Here is a 22,404-nt window from a genome sequence, read left to right as displayed (position 1 = left end):
ATCAATTATATGTTGTTTTTATATAAAAAATGTTCAAGTGCAATTTGTTATGTGCTCAACTACAATAATTTATGTTTTAGATTTTCTTATAAGCATTAGAGTTTTTTTACCTTCATTGTGAATTATAAAAGACAAATTTTGCTCAATAAATCATGTGTTAGATAGCTCTTAAAAGATAAAAAAATATAATCATTAATTTAATTACTTTATGTATATTTATAATCATCAAATCCAATCATGAGTCAATTTAAGGTTTTTATACACATTAGCCGAAAAATTCATAACAAAAATCTTAACAATGTAAATAAAAAATAAGAACATGAATGAATAACTCTTAGGTTAATTTGAAATGAAAAGTAGTTCTTTTAACAATATCTTAACTTTAGTTATACCGTGTTCGTTTATGTGGATGCACTAATAAAAGAGAATAGCGAGCGAGGATTAGGAGTGACTTTACGTTCGTTTAGGTGTATTTGAACGAAAGGAAAGACGCAGATCAGTAGGAGAAGGTTAAAATCTCATCCCACTTCATCTAATAAGGTAATTACCAAACTAACCTTGCATCCCATCCCGCTTCATCTGATCCCATCCCCTATATATGCGCGTATTATGAGGAGTGTGTTGGAGGTCTGTGCATGGTGAAGAACCCACTGTCGAAGGTAGGCTATGTGGTCCAACATGGGGAGAAAATGGAGTAGGCCACACATGAACGAAATCAAGTATAGGAGTTTTGGAACTGGATCTAAAAAATGAACACACGTTTGGAATGAACTCTTTGTTTTTTGTAACCTATTCCACTTCCTAAATAAGGTGATAACAAATATTTAATTTTAAGAGCTTTCTTATTGAAAATAAAAAATATTAAATTTTTATACCGAATATATTATAAGTTTTATTTATTTCAATTAATAATTATTTTATTCATCATAAAAAAATAAAAAACAATTACAATTCATCTAAATATCATTTTATATTACTTTTAACACTAAGGACAATTTGATAATCTTATTTTTTATCTATTAAATTTTATTTTAATTAGTCAAATCCTTCACAAACTTTTATAAACTTTACTCTCAAATTCACTTCATCGTTATCTCCAAATCCCTTCAAAATAACAACAGAAAGTTTAATCTCAATCTATCCAAATCAATCATCTACCCCTCCTTCAAATTATTCTTCCCAAAAAAAAAAACACACTTTTAATATAACTACATTCCAATTATAATTAAAACGAGGATAGCGTAACAAAATATGAATTTGAGGATTTGAATAATTTCAAACTTTTACTTTTTCTAAATGAATTTTGAAACTATCTAATTTGAAATAATTCAATTACTCAATTTTAAAATTTTAATCTTTGATTAAATTTCTTATCCAAATAATATAAATAATATACAGTCATTAAGCATTCCAAAATCCTTTATAGCAAGAAATTTAAATCCTTCCTACAATAGTAAAAGTATGTGCATTTAGAAAGAGTTTATTTAAAAGTAATATATCAAAATCCTAAGTATTATTCCAACTTTAAATCTATTAAAATAAAATTATTAAGATGAATAACCACATTCAATATATATATATATATATATATATATATATATAAAATTCTTACTTTTAGATAAAATTATATAATTTTATGTAATTTAATAATTTTTATAAAATTCTAAAATTTCAATATTTCATAATATGTTGTCACAAATCATTTCAAATGTTTTTTACAAAAGTAAATTGCTCTCTTAAGCAAAAAAAATCTCATCTATTTATACAATATTTGGAGTACATACATTCAAGAAAGAACTACTTTTATGCTATCATATTAAACAGTTAAATTGGAAAATAGATGTGTGTTCTAAAAGGATGAATCTCATTTATATAATAGTATAAATATAAATATCATTGATAATTTAAAATCTTATTTGAAACCTAACATTTTAAATTTAAAATCCTTTTATGTTTCTTTCAAGACTTAATGCTTCAACTTATCACGAGTCATGTACCGGGAAACCCTTCTAAGTCAAACATATATTTTTATTACATTTATTAAAAAAACATTAATTCTTTTACAAGTAAATGTTACTCTACTTGACTATGATTTTTAATATTCTTAGCATAATTTATGCACAAAATAAATTAGGCTCCTTGGTTCCATACTTTTTTTTTTATGGACCAATCCTCAATGTGAACTTGAATTTATTCGAAACCCAAATTTCTTCAAAATCTTATCCACAAAGTATTTATTTATTTATTTTAGTTTTGGAATGTCATGACATTTTTCATATAAAACGGAGCACAAGTTTTGTTTTTTTTGTGACAACATTAGGAACACAAGTTAAAAAATTATTAAAATGCATAGTCCATGCATGCCTATGAAATTAAGAAAAACAATACAAAAATACAAAACGCACGATAAAAACAAAACATGAGTGATGAGGAATATTATTGACCATTGACTACAGTGTCGAAAAACAAGGACATTGACGGTTCAGATCTTCCAAGTCCCCCTCAATCCAACGGTTATCATTCTCTTTTCAAATAACCTTCTCTTTCTTCTTTCTTCTTTGGCCTTCACCCTCCATTGTTGCAACTCTGCAAACTCCAATACCCACGTTTTAAGTTCTGATTTTTCGTGTCCGGGTCTTTCTCACTCGCTTCGAATGTTACCTTTAGAGTATCATTATCACTATTTCTCAGCTTTAACCCACACGAAATTAAAACCCTACCAACCGTTTTCCCGCGCAAATTCTAGGGTTTCCCTTCCCTCCCTCGACGACACCCTCCGTTGTTTCCGATGCCCAATTTTGCCCAACGTTCCTCTTAGGTACGGATTGTGGGGTCACCATCGATCATCATGGGCGTGTCGTTCTGCCGGCGAACCAGATTCCGCGGCCGATTCCGGCGAGGAGAAGACCGAGGAAGACGATGCTGGTTCGAACCGGCGGAAGGACGGGTGGTGGTCTCGATGGCGTCGGTGGCGGTGGCAGCCACTGATTCAGGTTCAGGAAATTGGGATCCTGCTTTTGCAAATAGGGATTGGGTTCTTCGTCATGCGGTTGCTCCGACCCGGAATCCCACTGCCCGGGTCGGACCCGAAGGCTCCGACGGTGTTTGTGAGTGTGCCTTATAGCGAGTTTTTGAGTCGGATCAATGGTGACCAGGTGCAGAAGGTGGAGGTGGATGGGGTCCACATCATGTTCAAGCTGAAGGCTGGTGTTGGAACAAGCCACGATGGTGGTGGTGATGTTGTTGCAGTGAATGGTGGTGGTAGTAGTAGTAGTAATATTACTAGGATGCAAGAATCAGAATCCTTGGTGAAGAGTGTTGCGCCAACTAAGAGGATAGTTTACACTACCACAAGGCCAAGTGATATCAGAACTCCCTATGAAAAGATGCTGGACAATAAGGTGGAGTTTGGGTCCCCGGATAAGCGTTCTGGTGGATTCTTTAACTCTGCACTGGTAAGCATGTGGCAACACCTATGTTATGCGTGTGATTTTAGAGATATATGAAGTTTGAGAATTAAACTAGTAATAGCATTATTACTTTGGTGCTAGAGACTTTTTAATGTGAGTTATAGCTTATCTGAATTTAGTTAGAGCAATGGCGCCATACGATCCATTTAGCCAACTTCACATAATGGGACAGGGCTTTTGTTCTGTGAGGAGGTTGATTCCGGAATTGGATATGAAGAGCCTCTTATAGAACAGCAAATGATTAAGTAACAAATGATGAACATTGAACAAACCTTTCCTATAGGGAGTATTCTTTTACAAAATCTACTATCAGATATATGCACCTAACCATCCGTGGTTATTTTCAACACATTACTACCATCCTGCAGTTTCTAGTATGGGGCTAACTACTAACTACCAACATTAATTTTCTACACAATTTTCATCCTTGAGTTTTAATACAAAACTCAAGGTATGTATTTTCTACACATAAGTGATAAATGCCTTAACCTCTCACTTTCGGGTAGCCTTAGCACCCTTCTAATTATTTTCTTTTACCTTATTTTGGGGGCAGGTGTTTTGAAGCTTAATGTTCTGGTTGCAGAATGTACAATTGTTTGAATAAATAAAATTGAGACCTGAAAGAGGAATACGAATTATAGTTATTTCTCAGAATGAAGCAAGGCAATTGTTTTACCAAAAAATTTAAACTCGGTGAATGCCCAATATGAATAGCTACAATGGTGGGGATGGACTAAAATTTAGGTACATAAGTGTTTCCTTCTTCTTGATAAGCAGTTAGAGTGGTGGATGTAGCTCCCATCCTTTGCAAACCATTATAAATTTTGGAAGGATAATAGTTTGATTTGGAGTATTAATTTCTTAAAGGGTTAAATATGTTTGTAGTTTTTAAACATGGACTCAAAATTGGAATTTGACTCTGTCTCAAACTTTGATATATTTTGGTCTTTAAAATCTAAAAATGAATGAATATAATAAACAATGTAATTTCTTTTTTTGTTAAAAATGTTATAGGCTCGCATTTGAGTTGGAAGTTGTCAAATGATTTAAACAGCTCAAACGCCAACTTGAAACATTGTTTTTGACATGTCAAACAAATTTAATACAATTGGTTAGGAGCATTATAACTATTCATGTTTTAAGTTTGAAAACCAAACTTAATCAAAGTTTTAGACAAAGACAAATTTTAATTTTGTGTCAAAGTTTAGGAAGTATAAATATATTTAACCTTTTCCCAAAACATTCAATTACTTTGATTTTTAATAGTAATTAACCTTTTATTGCATTCATGAGGACAATATGCACAAAATAATGCAAATATAAAGAGGTACAAGAATTATGGTTGTATTTGCTGGTTTAAGAAGAACAAAAAACAGTGGTTAACAGAAGAGAAAACCCTGAAGATATAAAACTTGATGAAAAATAGAGTGCAACAGAAAGTTCTTCCTCTAGCATCTTATTATATTAATGTAACTTACTTTACACACGTTCAGAATTAACTAGAATTAACTGATTCTAGCAACCACAATAATAATTTAGCTGAAAAATAGGAAATAACTAATCAACTAATGCTAATGAAACAAAACAAATTGATTCACTCGAACTGAAACAAGCATGAAAGCTTCCTAAATATATGCAACATCCAAAGGCACACTCTCAACTCTCCTTCTTGCCTTGGAGGTGGCAAGCTCCTTGCTTCTTCCTTAGGAATTCAAACTTGCTGAATGGAAAAGATTTGGTGAAAATGTGAACAACATGGTCTTCTATTCGACAGTAAACAAGATTTGCATCACCATTTTCTTGAACTTGTCTTAATTGAACCAACTTTTCATAAAAATACCTGGTCTTCCCATGAAACACAAGATTATGTGAAATGGAAATTGTTGCTTGGTTATTGGCAAAATTGTTTGTTCTTTATCTTGCTTGTGACCCAAGTCTATTAAAACAACACCCTAACCTAAAGTACTATTCATATAATCTAAGCTACCTGCCCAATCAAACAGAAAAACCAAATAATTTGAAAGCCTTGTACTTGGTAGTACTTGACAGTCCCTTTGGTGTATCTCACAATCTTTTTGCTGCCTTAAAGCACAATTCACTAGCACAATGCATGCATCTTGACAACACACTAATAGGAAATTAAATGTTAGGCCATGTGGATGTGGGATACATTAGACATCCAATGAAGCTTCTAAAATGCGCTTCATCAACTTTATCAGCTCTATGCTCCTTGTTGGGCATCTCCTTTTGATTCATAGGAGTGTTTACTATTTTGCATTCATCTAGCTGAATCTTATTTGGCTTCTATTTTGCATATTTGTTTGGACAAATAAAAATCTCATTCTTCTTCTAAGTGATTTCCATGCACAGAAAGTAGGTCATGAGACCAATCTCAGTCATCTCAAAGACATCCTTCATTTCTAGCTTGAATTCATTAATTTGTGCTAGGTTGCTTCCTGTCACCAAAGGATCATCAACACAAAAAATGATTAAAATATCTGCTTCAACACTCTTGACATTTAGTGTAGCTTTGGATTGGCTGTTTTGAAAGCCCAAGCTCAACTAATGATCATTAATTCTACTGTACTACCCCAGGGGTTTGCATCAAGCCACATGAAGCCTTTTTTAGCAAATGGACTTTATCTTCTTATCTTTTGATCACAAAACCTTCATGAATCTCCTTCTACAAAAAAACGTTTAGAAAGGCTGACTTGATGTCCATTTTAAACACTTGCATTGGTGCAACAATGACAATTAGCAACCTTATTGTATCAAGCCTTCCTACTGGAGCAATGATATATGCATAATCAACTCATAAGTTTGAGAATAGCCCTTCGCAACAGGCATTGCTTTGTGCTTGATTAAGGAACCACTGAGATTGGGTTTTGTTTGAAACACTCACTTCACCCCTATGATATTTTGTCGTGAGGTCTTGGAACCATCATCCAAGTTTGATTCTCAGTCATGGACATCTCCTCTTTCATTCCTGCTAACCTTTCTGCTCCATAGCAGCTTCAAAACTGGCTGGTTCACACAGCTATATTGCACACTTTGCATTGCTTATTTGGTAGATGTTAGAAAGCAACCTTGTGGCTTGAACTGGTGCATCATCTACTGATCTTCAAGCTCCAGTACAACGTTTTGATTCTTCTTTGAGTATCTCCAACACCAGCTTTCTTCTTCCATAAAGTACATATTTCTACTTATAAGAAATTTTCTAGTTTTAGGTTTGTTGAGATGTAATATTTTATTTATCATGTATGGGATCCTTTCTTTAGGGTTAGGGTTAGGGCTGGGCCTTGACTCTTTGTATTCTGCTTACTATCTTCTTATATAAACAGTAGTAAAACAGTAACAGTGTAGTTTTTCACTGTTTCATTTATCTGAAATCTCTTCAAGATGGTATCAAGAGCCAGAACATGAGTCTGGTTCATCTTCACTGTTTGTCACAGTGACTATCATCGTCCGCCGTCTTCCGCCACTGTCCGCCGCCGTCCGCCGTCGTCGCCGTCGCCGTCGGCGTGTTTACTCCGGCGAAGTCAGGGTTAGGTGCGCCTCGAGGAGCGCAACCCATCCCCGCAAGTCACGTCCCCAGAAACCTCCGCACGCGCCGCCACGCTCCGCTTCTCTCCGGCGACCTTCAAGCGCGTGTACACCATGCGCCGCCTTCCCGGCGCCGGAATCGCGCCGCGCCACCGTCGTTCGTCTCGCCGGAGCCTCCTGGTCTTATATCTGCTCTTGGTTCTCTGTTTCGGTGACCATATCTTGAACCTAGGGTTTCTTCTCAAAAGTTAAGTTTTTTTTTAATGGCTTCTACGGGTGGAATGTCTCCCTCTCTATCAGCTACTCCTATTATTACCTCTGCGAAACTGAACTGGAAAAATTACTCCTCTTGGTCAGCTTCGGTGGAGTTGTGGTTTCTTGGTCAAGGTTATCATGATCATCTTGAAAAAGAGGTCTCTAATATTTCAGAGGAAGAGAAACCTAAGTGGCAGAAATTGGATTTTCAGTTGTGTGCTGTTTTATGGCAATCAGTTGAGCAAGGGGTCTTAGACATTTTGAGACCTTACAAGACATGCTTCTCTTTTTGGAAAAGGGCACAAGATATTTTTGCTAACGACATTCAACGCCTCTTTGATGCAACTCAAAGAGTAGCCTCACTCAAACAAATCAATCATGATATGGTTTCTCATATCGGAAAGGCTAGGGCTGCAGTAGAAGAATTGAAGAGTTTTTTTGTGGCTGATTCATTAGAAGATATCAACAAAAAACTTGATAAGTTTTACATGGTCTTAATTCTGAGGAGCCTACACTCGACTTTTGATCATGTGCGTGATCAAGTTTTAGCCAGTGATCAAATCCCTTCGATGGACAACTTAGTTACTAGACTTCTTCGTGTACCTACATTGGTCAAAGATGAAAGTTCAACTGATGTTTTTGAAACATCAGCAATGGTAGCACCATGAGGAAGAGGAGGAGGTCGGAGCAACCGTGGAGGACGTGGTGGTCGAAGTGGGCGTCCTCAATGCTCATATTGTAATAGAATGGGCCATACCCAAGACAAGTGTTATTCCTTACATGGTTTTCCCGATAAAGCTGCTCATGTGTCCAAGTCTGATCATTTAGAATCTAGAATTTCTGATGAAGAGTACCAAGAATTCTTGAGGTACAAATCTGAGAAATCCAACAATCCTGACCCATCCTCTTCAATGTCAACTGCATGCATCTCTCAATCTGTGGAAGGTCTTAGTCCATGGATTCTTGACTCAGGTGCCTCAGATCATGTCTCTGGTAACATTTCCTCATTTTCCTCCATTTCCTCTCCCAAAAGTCCTCATTTTATTACTGTTGCAAGTGGATCCAAAGTGGCATCTCAAGGAATTGGCAAAGTTTCTTTATCACCTTCACTAAATTTAAACTCTGTTTTGTACATTCCTCATTGTCCTTATAATTTAATCTCTTTGAGTCAATTGACTCGTTCCTTAAATTGTTCTGTAACCTTTACTGCTAATTCCTTTGCTATACAGGAACATGGTACGGGTCGTCTGATTGGAGAAGGACATGAGTCACGGGGACTTTATTTCCTAAAACCAAGCTCCTCAGTATCTTGTTTTGCAACTTCATCCCCAAAACTTTTGCATGATCGTTTAGGTCACCCAAATTTGTCTAAGTTGAAGATGATGGTTCCGAGTCTCAAACACATTCATGCCTTAGATTGTGAATCGTGTCAGTTAGGAAAGCATGTTAGATCTTCCTTCCCTAAAAAGTCTGAGACACGATGTAATTTTGCTTTTTCTACTGTTCATTCTGATGTTTGGGGACCAAGTCGTGTCACTTCTTTTGGTTTTAACTATTTTGTAACGTTCATTGATGAATTCTCTCGATGTACTTGGGTTTATCTAATGAAAGAAAGATCGGAACTTTTATCCATATTTGTGTCCTTCTTTAATGAAATTAAGAACCAATTTGGGAAGACAATTAAAATTCTCAGAAGTGATAATGCTAAGGAATATTTTTCTGTTGCGTTTTCCTCATTTTTATCTTCCCAAGGAATTTTACATCAGTCAACATGTCCTCATACTCCACAACAAAATGGCATAGCCGAAAGAAAGAATAGACACCTTATCGAAACTGCACGCTCTCTCATGTTGAATACCAATGTTCCTATTCATCATTGGGGAGATGCAGTCCTCACTGCTTGTTTTCTAATCAATAGGATGCCTTCTTCTTCTATTGAAAATAAAATTCCTCACTCGATAATTTTTCCAAATGATCCTTTGTATCGTGTTTCTCCACGTGTGTTTGGATGTACTTGTTTTGTTCATAATGTCTCTCCAGGTCTTGATAAACTTTCTGCAAAGGCTATTAAGTGTGTCTTTTTGGGATATTCTCGCCTTCAGAAAGGGTATAAATGTTATTCTCCCTCAACCAAAAGGTATTATATGTCTGCTGATGTTACATTCTTTGAGGACACACCTTTTTTCTTGTCCTCCATGGAGGAGAGTTCATCTATTCAACAAGTCCTTCCTTTACCATCCTGTGATCCCTTGGTTCTTCCTGAAACTCAACCTCAAAATGCCAATGACATTGTTCAACCACCTCTTCTCACATATCAGCGTCGCACTCCAGTGACTCCTTCCTTGCCTGAAGACCCCTGTGACTCAAATCCTTCTCCACCAGATTCTCGAATCATGGATCCTTCATCCTCTTCATCTTCTCTTGACTCCGATCACACTTGGCCTATTGCCCTTCGGAAAGGTACTCGCTCTACTCGTAATCCACATCCTATTTATAACTTTTTGAGTTATCATCGTTTGTCTCCTCCATATTTCTCTTTTGTTTCCTCCTTGTCTACCATTAAGGTTCCTAAGAATGTTGATGAGGCACTTGGTCATCCTGGATGGAGACAAGCCATGATTGATGAAATGCAAGCACTTGAACACAGTGGGACTTGGGAACTTGTCTCTCTTCCTCCTAGTAAGAAGTCTGTGGGCTGTAGATGGGTCTATGCTATTAAGGTTGGTTCGATTGGCGCTGTAGACCGACTCAAAGCCCGTCTCGTCGCTAAGGGGTATACTCAGGTTTACGGTCTTGACTATTGTGATACTTTTTCTCCTGTGGCTAAAATAAGTTCTGTTCGTCTTTTCCTTGCTATGGCTGCCATTCGCCAATGGCCTCTGTATCAGTTGGACATTAAAAATGCCTTTCTTCATGGTGATCTGGAAGAGGAGATATACATGGAGCAACCTCCTGGGTTTGTTGCTCAGGGGGAGTCTGGGTTAGTTTGTAAGTTGCATCGTTCTCTCTATGGCTTGAAGCAATCTCCTCGAGCTTGGTTTGGTAAATTTAGTCGTGTTGTGCAGAATTTTGGATTGAAACGTTGTGAAGCGGATCATTCAGTATTTTATGGTTATACTTCTCCTGACAAATGTGTTTATCTTATGGTTTATGTTGATGATATTGTTATCACAGGAAATGATATCACTAGAATTGCTCAATTGAAGAACCATTTGTTTAGCCACTTTCAGACCAAAGATTTGGGTCGTCTTAAATATTTTCTTGGTATTGAAGTGGCGCAATCAAAAGAAGGTGTCATCATTGCACAGAGAAAATATGCTCTTGATATTTTGGAAGAAACAGGTCTGACAAATTGCAAGCCCATTGATAGCCCTATGGACTCAAATCAAAAATTAACAAGAGATCAAGGTGAACTTTTCTCAGATCCAGAGAGATATAGAAGGTTGGTTGGAAAACTCATCTACCTTACTATAACAAGACCTGATCTTTCTTATCCAGTGGGAGTTGTTAGTCAATTTATGCAAAATCCCCACATTGATCATTGGAATGCTGTGATTCGCATTCTCAGATATGTAAAAGGTAACCCAGGACAAGGATTGTTGTATGAGAACAAGGGAAGTACTCAAGTTGAAGCGTATTGTGATGCAGATTGGGCTGGTTGTCCAATTGATAGAAGATCTACCACAGGGTATTGTGTATTCCTTGGAGGGAACCTTGTATCTTGGAAAAGTAAGAAACAAAGTGTTGTTGCTCGATCTAGTGCAGAGGCGGAATATCGATCTATGGCTCTAGCTACATGTGAACTAGTATGGATTAAACAACTCCTTCAAGAGTTGAAATTTTGTGAAAATGAGCAGATGAAGTTATATTGTGACAACCAAGCAGCCCTTCACATTGCCTCCAATCCGGTGTTTCATGAGAGAACAAAGCATATAGAAATTGATTGTCATTTTGTTAGAGAGAAATTACTATCCAAGGATCTTGTTACAGAGTTTGTCGGCTCTAATGAACAACTTGCAGACATTCTGACTAAATCTTTAAGAGGGCCTAGAATTCAATTTATATGTTCCAAGCTTGGAGCATATGATCTATATGCTCCAGCTTGAGGGGGAGTGTTGAGATGTAATATTTTATTTATCATGTATGGGATCCTTTCTTTAGGGTTAGGGTTAGGACTGGGCCTTGACTCTTTGTATTCTGCTTACTATCTTCTTATATAAACAGTAGTAAAACAGTAACAGTGTAGTTTTTCACTGTTTCATTTATCTGAAATCTCTTCAAGAAGGTTGAAAAGTACTATAAGCTTTAGAGATTGTTCTGTAGCTAATAAATATTCTTTGTTCAACTCTTTTGTCAAGCTTATCACGCTTAACTTGAGGTACACATGAGTATCACAAACAACCAAATATTTTAAAAAATTAAGGGAAGGTTTTGTTGGATTGAACGCTTACCACTAAACCAAAAGTCATAGTAGATAGTGAGCTTGTAACTCTTTCTACTTAAGAGTGTTACAGTCCAAACATTACAAAACAATGGTAACTTGGCTCACTTGGTCTACATCATAGGAAAATTAATGCATCCTACAACAATCTCTCCCTCAACAATTGTTCAATTGAGAACCGAATCTGTGACTTTGACACTGATACTGATTGTTGGATTGACAACTTACATTGAGCCAAAAGCTATAGCTAATAAGCTCTTTCCACTTGAGAGCACAATAGTTTAAGTGTCACGATTTGATTATGACTTGGTCCATTTGGTCTATATCACTGGACAATTGATACATCTTGCAACAAATTTAAAACCAAACTAGGATTCAAAAAAAGTTTGTTTTGTACTACTTGTGCAGGAATTCTGTTTTGAATAAACAAAACAGTATTTGCAACTTTGGTCCAAAACTTCTTTTTTAATTCCTTTTGATGAAGCATACACTTGACGATCTCCATGATTGATCTATTTTTGTTTTCACTTACTCCATTTTTGTTGAGGAGTGTAAGGAGTCATCAATTGATTCTAAATCCCAGTCTCATGAAAAGTTTGTTGAAACTAATTAGCTATGTACTCTTTTCCATTGTCCAACCTCAAAATCTGAATACAACAATTGGTTGGATTTTCATCACGCTTTGAATTACTAGAACACCACAACTACTTCTAATTTGTATTTAAGAAAGTAAATCCAACACATTCTCGTTAGGTCATCAATAAATATTATATAATAGACACTTCCTTTTAGTGATGGAGTTCTTTGTGGTTTGACAACATGAGAGTGAGCAAGCTGCAATCTTTGACTGGCTGTCCAACTACTTTTAGGAAATGGTTTCCTTGTTTGCTTCCCGATTCTACAAGCCTCAGATTCATCTGTCAGCTGGCTTTTCTGTCGAGGAAGGAACTCCTTGGACTAGTTGATTTTTCAGCATGTAGTTCTTTTCCAAATGTGGAAATGACCTAGCCTTTTTTTTGCGGAAGATTGAGCTTGCTATAAGTGGAAATGCAAGTTACTGCTCCTTCATTGGATCAAATGAAACAACTTTTGCTCCTCATCTTGACTTTGAATATTCCAAGGCCTGTTGGATCTTAGTTGTGCAGCTTTTGTTTTCATCCTTTGAAACTCAAATTTCCTCTGTAAATTAAGCATCTGCATGCTTTCTTATTCTTTCATCTCCAACATATTTCACCTTTAGATAATCCTAAATTGTTTTTGCAGATTTGATAGTCATGGTCCTAGTGAGGATGGTTGTAGAGATACCAGCGTAAAGGCATGATTTTGCCTTTTTTTTTTTGAGTTTTATTCTCCTTAGAATTGTTGATCTGGGTCAGGGTAGAATTGTCTGACAGCTTTACGACATCATAATTCTCTTTCACAGCTTTTCAAATATCAAATACCTCCAAGTAAGATTCATTTCTCACTGTTCAGGGCTCGTAGTTTCTCCCATCAAAGATTGGGAGGGCAGCTTGGTTGTTTCAGAATCCATGGCATTGTAAAACACAGACACAGGTCCTCAAGAAGAGAGTTATGATACCAACTGTTCGGTTTAAAAACAATAAAGGCAGTGGCTAACGGGAGAATACAGTGAAGATACAGAAATTGATAAAAGAATAGAGTGCAACAGAAAGTGCTTTCTATAACATCTTATTATCTTAACACAACTTAATGTAAATTCATTCAGAAATAACTGACTAAGATATCACATCCCATGATTCTAGCAGCCACACTAATAACTTAGCTGAAAAGTAGGAAATAGCTAATCCACTAACGGCTAATGAATGAAAATAATTTGATTTATTCAAACTGGAACAAGTATGAAATCTTGCTAAATGTATGCAACATCCAAAGGCACGTTCTCAATAATTTCTTAGAATGAAGCAAAACAATTGTTTTACCAATACAATGAAGGGGCTGGACTAAAACCTTGGCACTTAAGTGTTTCCTCCTTTAAGAGCAGTTAGAGTTGTGGATGCAGCTCCCATCCGTTGTGAATCATTATTATGCCAGTTTAGAAGGATAATTTTCAGAAAGCCACAATAACCCTATTTGGAGTATTAATTTCTTAAAGCATTGAATTACCTTGATGATTTAGTAACAGCTAACTTTTATATTGGATTCTTGTGAACAATGTGCCCAAAATAACAAAAGCTTTTTGAAATTTGTTTAGTATGCATATTGTATTTATAGTTTATGACTCGGTTATTTTCACTTTCACTAGTATTCTATTATCAATTCAATGTTGTATCACTTGTTCAAAATATTCACCTGCTTATTCCAATTAGTTATAAGTTTCCTCGGTTTTTGAGGTAGATTCCATGATGATATGATTCATCACACGTGGCATACTGACTTCATTCTCATATTCACAGATAGCCTTGTTTTATGCTGCTGTGCTTGCAGGGCTTCTTCATAGAGTCCCTGGAAGCTTTTCTCAGGTGCGAGTTTGCATTCTGTCCCATCTTAATTCCTTGGACCTTCTCATACAACCTAGGCTTCCTACAGCTTTAAAATGATATTTTTTCTTAACAATTGTATGCTGCACAGCATACAGCTGGTCAGATTCGGAACCGCAAATCAGGCACTTCTGCTGGTAGGAAGTCATCTGAACAAGGAGAAACAGTAACTTTTGCTGATATTGCTGGTGTTGATGAAGCTAAAGAGGAGTTAGAAGAGATTGTGGTAAGCTGGATTCTCTTGTCATTTTCACCACTTAGAGTCTGTAGGGTTAAAGGCTCTTTATTGTTTAGCTTTATCTTATATTCTCTTCAGTTTTTCTGGTGATACAAGGTTTTAGTTTTTACAATGCTGATGTTCACTTGCCAGGAATTTCTTCGAAATCCAGACAGATATGTTAGGCTTGGTGCTCGCCCACCCCGTGGTGTTCTCTTGGTAAGTTATAGATACAGTGTCTGAAAATGATACTCGTATACTGAGCTGAAACCATATGTTGTTGTTTGTTAGCTAACATTAGCTGTGACTCATTGTTTGAGAATGGGTCACTTATGTCAAATTTTCAATGGGGGGAATTCCTGGGTTAAAAATCTAACAGGATTGTCTACTTCCATGACACGAGTCTAGTTTGAGATTTTAAAAGACTATTTTTGGAATAAAAACGTCTTGTGGATTTTAATAGACTACGTAGTAATGTTATGACTTAAAATATTAAGACTTTTATAATCAAGATTTTTTAGTTTAGATTTTATTTGATCTGTATCATAAAAGATCAAGACTTTTATAACCAGGATTGTTTAGTTTAGATTTAATTTGATTTATATCAGAATTTAAATGATTTGAAAAGATTTTATTGAATTGATTTGAGATTTCAAAATATTCCACAGGTTTATAAAAAACATTAAATATAACCAGATTCAATGATAAAACAACGAATAAATGATAAGGTTTAGAAAAGAACAAGTAAAATGAATACAATTTTTTTAATAGCTAATAGATTCTAGCTCTATGTCATGCTAAGCAACAATTGTCCACATATATAAGCTGTACTAGCCCTCTACACATTAACATTTTCTCATTCTTGCTCTTGGGTATCAATAATAAGTTCAATTTTGTTATCTAGTAATGCTGAGTGTGAAAATCTCTCAACTGGTTTAACTAAAAATGTATCAGCGCAACCATGACCTTGTCTTCAACGAAAAGAGAAAAGATTATGTGTAATGGGAGAAGGAAAACTCTGACAACTAGTTGGAAAAGAAAGAATAAGTTTCTAGGCAAGTCTCGTATTAAAAATCACATGAAATCCATCCTAAATCCTAATCTATTGAAATTTGTAATTGTTGAATACTGGAAGACTTTTATAAGTTGTTGTAATTGAATATTAATGAATTTGTTGTCCTCCTGAAAAACTGTGATAGTTGTGATTGAATAACATAAGAATTTTTTATCCAAAATATCTTTTAAATCCTTTCAAATTCTAATCCAATACCTCGTAACATATTCTCTTATTTTAAGTAATCATTAGCTTGCAATATAGGGGACCGCATCATGCTGTGCATGGCATAGATAGTCTTGGGCATTAATTCTTGAAAGGTTTTAACTTCTGTCTTTTCTGTATGTGTGAGGATTTTTAATATTGCTTTAGATTGATATCTAGGCAGTGAATATCTATTGGTTATCTTACAGGTGGGTCTTCCTGGCACAGGTAAGACTTTACTAGCAAAGGCTGTGGCTGGGGAAGCTGATGTGCCATTTATAAGTTGTTCTGCTAGTGAGTTCGTAGAGTTGTATGTTGGTATGGGTGCCTCCCGTGTTAGAGATCTATTTGCAAGGGCAAAAAAGGAGGCTCCGGCCATAATCTTTATCGATGAGGTATAGAAATATATATTCTTCTGTTCTGCTGGATCATTTGGTTCAACATATTTGGGAAAGATTAATTAAAGATTTCAGCTGTTTTTGTGATAGGAAAGCTGTTTACAATTTCAGCTGCATTTTTGAGATAATAGCTGAAATTTGTAAAAGATTTGTTTTTTTCCTGAAAAAATGAACTAATTTTATGAATAAGAAAATTTGGAACTAATGATTATTTCTTAACAGTTTATTTTCTTTTTAAAGTTTTGTACATATTTTTTTGCTGTGTCCAAATGAAATTAATTATCTTAAAATAACTTTTTGGCACACTTAATGAAACAAAATGTTATTCTAATTATAATCGAGTATAACAATAATTGATTATGGAAATAATTTAATTTTTGCAGTTATCCAAAATACACCTACTATATATTAAACAGAACAACGTTTCTTTTGGTATGCAGATAGATGCTGTAGCTAAAAGTCGTGATGGAAAATTTCGCATGGTCAGCAATGATGAACGAGAGCAAACCTTGAATCAGTTGCTCACTGTCAGCATTCCTTTGACATTCTCTGTTTTTTTGTGAATGTAAAGAAATAAATCAGTTAAACCTACTTGAATAAAACTAATTTGTTAAAAGTTGCATTGCAGGAGATGGATGGGTTTGATAGCAATTCTGCAGTGATTGTTCTTGGAGCTACTAATAGGTCAGATGTCTTGGACCCTGCACTTCGACGGCCAGGAAGATTTGATCGAGTAGTTATGGTCTGTATTCTATTTTTTAATTTTTAGTACATGATGTCCTATAGTTTAAACATTGATATTAATCGACAATTATCAACATTATGTATATCTTTACTAAACTTCCCATAATTCTTAGGTAGAAACACCTGATAGGATTGGAAGAGAAGCCATCTTAAAAGTTCACGTTTCCAAGAAGGAACTTCCTTTAGCCAAGGATGTTGACCTTGGTGACATTGCTTGTATGACTACTGGTTTTACTGGGTAAGTATGCTGCTCTCACCAACTCTCCCTCTTTTGAAAATATGGAGATTTGAATTTCAGTTGGAAACTTGTTCATCATTACCTCACCTAGTGGGATAAAACTATTGTTGTTTTACTTGTTACAATGCTAGTAAAAAAATCATATTTTAATCCCTCTGAAAAATTCAAATGGCCAATGAAATTGGGATTCAAGTCATAAAATCTATAAAAGCGTGTGAGTTTTTATTAATTGAAACTGATATGGTATGAAATTTTTGTCAAATGATTTTTTTTTTGTACCCGCTTTAAAAGTGAGTGACCCCCAATTTGGTTCAACACTGTTCGAAGCTTCTTTCATTTTGTTCAATTAGGGAACCCTAGCATTGGGCTGCTCCTTCTTCACTAGGCATCTGCAACAATGAAAACTGAACTTCAGCTGTCACCCATCATTTTGTCTCTGTTCTCTGTTCTATTTTTTGCTTGAATTTGAATTTCTTTGTTTCTCTGTTGACATAGGGTTTTTATGCTTTTGCCGTTTCTGTTTGAATGCACCCTCTTGCTATCTTCTTGTTCCCCACACCCACATTTTTTTTCTTCTGTTGCCTTGTTCCCAGTTGATGGAGCTGAAGATGAGGATCAAATGTTGGATCCTTGTGATTATAATGTGGCACATTATTAAATTAGACATCTAGAATCTAGGATTAAAATATTACTATTTGCTTGAGGTGTTCAAGTTTTATGCCGTGTTAGCTATAACTTGATGTGTTGTGTACTTGTGTTTTGGTGTTGTTAAGCTTTTACTACTTTATGGGCTATGACTTGTGAATATGATTTGTGACATTTAAGGAATATGGGTTGTATACACACACACCCCCACACCCACACCCACACCCACACACACACACACACTAATTTGTGTATATACTAATTTATAAGAATATTACCTAATGTGTATTAATTTTGTTAAATCTTGTGATTCTCATTACAATTTTTACCCTTTCCTAAAGTTAGAATTCCTGATTTTGACTACCTTGCTTGTTATATTGTTTTAGAGCTGATCTTGCAAACCTTGTAAATGAGGCTGCTCTACTGGCCGGAAGACAAAATAAAACTGTGGTGGAAAAACTTGATTTCATCCAAGCTGTAGAAAGATCTATAGCTGTAAGTCAAACTTTCTCAAGATGGCCTATAATTCACTTTAATTAGTTGGTCTTTACTTCTCTACTTAGTTGTATGGTATGGATAAAAGTAGTCTAACTTGTACTCAAGTGATAACCAACATTGACTGTTTTGATGTCCTTTGGTTCTTTTCATGATCTTGGATGTTTATGTATCTAATTTTTACATACTTGACTGTTGCTGCATGTAGTTTGGTCACATTTTTCTGTCAAATGAACATGAAATTAAAAATTTCAGTTCTGCAATTGGTTGTGTTAAATATGAACCAAATTATTTGTTTTAGGGCATAGAGAAGAAGACTGCAAAGTTGCGAGGAAGTGAGAAGGCTGTAGTTGCACGACATGAGGCTGGTCATGCCGTAGTAGGTACTGCAGTTGCAAAGCTTCTTCCTGGACAACCACGTGTTGAGGTAAATGGTTGAAGATGCTGATACTGGTAACTAAAAAATGTCACAGTCATTGCAGATATGCGGATTGAGCTATGCATATTTGCCTATTTGAAATTTTGGATTTCAGTTGCTAGATTTTAGAATTCTTGGTATATTAACCTACAACTGGAATTACTGCATTTATATTTAAATTTACTGTGATGATTGATTATTTCTAGTTCACTTCTTGTATTTGAGATTCTTAGCCATTGGCCAGAAATTGTTTTTGCTTATCTTTATGGGGTTGAGGATGAGAGATGAGGTGGATGAGTTAATTTTCAATAGGATTTTTGCATTGTTGATATTTAGAAATTCTAGATGTTATGGTGAATAATGTATAAAGTTCTGGAGGATATCTGATAAATACAAGAGAGGTGAAATTGTGAAAATCTGAGATAGGAGCTTCTGCAGGCAAATTACTGTATATACCGTGCTCCATTAAGTTTGGGTTGTGCTTCATTTTTTTTATTCATCGTCATATTATTTGTAAACAATACTCAGTTGTAGAAGCTACTCTTAAAATTTGCTGCCTACTTGTGTATATATAAGTTGTATCTTGGAAATCTATATGTTGCTCTTCATTAATAATTAAATACTTTTTAAGGATGATTCAATGCCTTAATATCTTGTTTGTCATCAGAAACTAAGTATATTGCCAAGGTCAGGAGGGGCTTTGGGATTTACTTATATTCCTCCAACAACCGAGGATAGATACTTGCTATTTGTTGATGAGTTGCATGGTCGCCTGGTGACCCTTCTTGGAGGACGTGCTGCTGAAGAAATTGCTTTTTCTGGTCGAGTATCAACAGGGGCACTTGATGACATACGACGGGCAACTGACATGGCATACAAAGCTATAGCTGAATATGGTCTTAATCAGACCATAGGCCCTGTTTCAATAGCCACACTTTCTAGTGGTGGAGTTGATGAGTTTGGGGGAGCAGTTCCTTGGGGAAGGGATCAGGTCTTGCAGTTCTGTAATTTTTTATTCTTCCTATTCAATTTCTTTCTTATGCTGATTTTAGTCTGAATTCAACAGGGACATCTTGTTGATCTTGTTCAAAAAGAGGTGCAAACATTACTGCAGTCTGCACTGGCTGTAGCACTATCCATTATCCGAGCAAATCCAACTGTTTTGGAGGGTCTTGGTGCTGATTTGGAAGGTAATTATGCTTACTGTTCTTAATGTTAGGTGATCTAGCAGTGTGTTCTCTGGCCATTACAAATTAATAGCAATGAATACATGTAATATCTTATAACATACTTAAATGATTAATTGATATGTTTAGAGTTAAGGGTGTACTGTTTAAATAAAGAATATAATGAATTATACTTGAACGTGTTCAAGTACATAACTCTTGATATCAATGTTACATGCCCCATGGCATTAGCTGTTTGGTCTGAAGTGTGAACAAATGCTCATCTGCCTTATACATGCATGTGTTGTTTGTATATTCACTTGTGTCATTAAGCCATCAGTGAAATGGCATGAAGAATTATGCTAGATTTGGATTTACAGCTTCTGAAATCAATAAAGTAGGAGTGGAGATTATTAGATTTAGGCTTACAAGTTCATTCCACCTGGAGTTTATTATTCAATAAATTGTTCATGTACGGGATTTTAATTAATTTGAGATGTTAGCATCATTTGCTTTCGTGAATGTATACGATACTGTTGAAACTCGTCATTCTGGCTTAGTTCTGATGCTCTATGGTGCTTATTCTTCAGAAAAGGAGAAAGTTGAGGGTGAAGAGCTACAAAAGTGGTTAAGAATGGTGGTAGCACCAACAGAGCTTGCCACCTTTGTCAAAGGTGCACAACAACCTCTTCTCCCATCGTAAGACATCATTTCCCTGAAGCTGATAGTTGAGAGCTGTCTATTATAACTTATGTGGACTGTAACTTGGGATATAAGTTGACACCATTTCCCTGAAGACAGTGAAGTTATATCTCAAATAGCATGAATTCACCATTACAACTTTGTACAGTCCTGTAAGGTGAATTTTTGGCATCGTTTTTAACATGTAGCCAGCCTGTTGTTTGTGTTATAATTCACTCTCCAAAGCTCCAAAGCCATGGGAAATGGAAAGGTTCAAAATTTATTCATCAATTGGTGCCACCTTTATTACATAAATGTTGTTAGATGAATTTTGTTTTACACTTACAATTATTGTGGTCACATGTGATTGCCTGCAAATGTAATTATTTCTGTACAGTTTGATACTGTGAAGTATTCAGGACTCTGCTATGTTTTACTCCAAAAATATCTTGTCAGAATTGCTAGTGACAATTTAACGAAGTCCATTTCCAAATGGTGGCCTCTTTTCTTCCATGAAATAAAACTGGTCTGGCCCATAAATCATAATCAACTGCAATCGAGTTGAGGTAACACCTCTTTTCTTCAATAAAATAAAACATAAACATTGACCTTTGGATATTAAACGAATTTATGATTTTGTACCTAGTCTATTTTTCCAGACATTAATGATAGTGATGATTTTGTATTGTTATAATAAGATGATTGATATTTTGAAGCTAGTCTAAAATATCTGTTGGCGTCTGAATGCAACATTTCGTACGTTTTGGTTAGAATGACCTGCTAAATGTTTATGTTTATGTTTATGGTGTCATTTCATGTCACTCGTGGTTCCCTGCCTTTCCACTACTCTAAAGGTTGAATTCAAACAGTTTTCAGTTTTCTTTTTATTCCAAAGCTTAATTTCAAGTTTAAAATTACATTGCGTTTGTATTGAGTCATAGCTTTCTGAAAATTGAAATATATTGAATTTGAAACTTTTAAAATTCGAATTGTTTTATTTTTAAATTGTTTTGCCTGGCTAAGGTATTTTAAATTTGTTAAATTTTAATGCTTTTATTTGAATATAATGTTTCAATTATCATGAAATGTACAATGTATTTTAATTTAAATATTTAGTAATTAAAAATATTGTTTAGTTGATATTAGTTACAATAATTTTTATTCAATTTTTTAAATTCAATGTTGTTAAAATATGAATTATCTTGATAAAGTTTCACCAAAAGAGGAAAAGTGATCTTACTGCTCGAGACGCACATGTGGTTTGTCTTGGATCCTGTTGTACCAATCCAACATAACTTATTTCTTTCATCTTCATGCTGTCTTCTTGTTATAATGAAAGATAAGATAAAAGAAAAAAGTTAAATGCAGGCAATAATAGCGTAATAGCGGAATGTAGAATTGCATGATTATTTTTTGCATGTGGGGTAAAGTACCGACATTCATTGCATTGGACAAACAAGTACTGAAACAAGAACACGTGATTCTATGCATCCATGCCCTCACCCATACTCAATCATTCTTCTCCAAATAGATCCATTTTTTTCACCTATTCACCCCATTCGATCTATAAATCTTTAAGGGTGTATTATTTTGTGAAAATGAATGTGAGAGAGTGAGTCCTATGTAAGATTTCTGTGTTTTTTGTAAGAGATTTGAAGGTAACGGTGAGACTTCCGTTTTGTCATACTAATTCTTTTGTATAATTTATATTAATTTTGCATATAGATATTTAATATGTATGTTCAATTGAAATTCGCTTTCATATTTGCATATCTATCATCGGAGTCTCCAACATCTATTTCAATAATTATAGACGAATACTTAAAGCATACATAAAAACCTCTTATTTACTCCAAGAAGGTATAAACTAAAAATTTATTTATTTTGATAACTTTATCATATGTCAAAGCAAAATAAACAACTATGCTTAAAAAAAT

The 22,404-nt window shown here is 35.1% G+C and overlaps 1 protein-coding gene across 1 annotated transcript; it reads left to right on the top strand.

Moving 5' to 3' along the window:
* Window positions 1-2,561: 2,561 nt before the first annotated feature.
* Window positions 2,562-20,912, top strand: LOC114189176 (ATP-dependent zinc metalloprotease FTSH 9, chloroplastic-like). Its single transcript, XM_028077880.2, has 13 exons — window positions 2,562-3,455; window positions 14,124-14,189; window positions 14,299-14,433; window positions 14,578-14,643; window positions 15,892-16,077; window positions 16,521-16,607; window positions 16,709-16,822; window positions 16,938-17,062; window positions 18,094-18,202; window positions 18,504-18,629; window positions 19,288-19,611; window positions 19,687-19,810; window positions 20,377-20,912. The coding sequence occupies exons 1-13, from the start codon at window positions 2,655-2,657 to the stop codon at window positions 20,487-20,489; spliced, it is 2,376 nt and encodes a 791-aa protein (XP_027933681.1). The 5' UTR covers window positions 2,562-2,654; the 3' UTR covers window positions 20,490-20,912.
* Window positions 20,913-22,404: the final 1,492 nt, after the last annotated feature.

The sequence above is a fragment of the Vigna unguiculata genome, chromosome 6 (genome assembly GCF_037176805.1).
Source record: "Vigna unguiculata cultivar grain cowpea cultivar isolate G323 ecotype 2 chromosome 6, ASM3717680v1, whole genome shotgun sequence".
NCBI lineage: Eukaryota > Viridiplantae > Streptophyta > Magnoliopsida > Fabales > Fabaceae > Vigna > Vigna unguiculata.
This window is presented reverse-complemented; position numbering and strand designations above follow the sequence as displayed.

Excerpts from the sequence above, each read along its gene's own strand:
- LOC114189176 (XM_028077880.2), top strand. The coding sequence starts at position 2,655 with ATGTTACCTTTAGAGTATCATTATCACTATTTCTCAGCTTTAACCCAC. Across the intron at positions 14,644-15,891 it reads CACCCCGTGGTGTTCTCTTG|GTGGGTCTTCCTGGCACAGG; the intron begins GTAAGTTATAGA and ends GTTATCTTACAG. Across the intron at positions 19,811-20,376 it reads TCTTGGTGCTGATTTGGAAG|AAAAGGAGAAAGTTGAGGGT; the intron begins GTAATTATGCTT and ends CTTATTCTTCAG.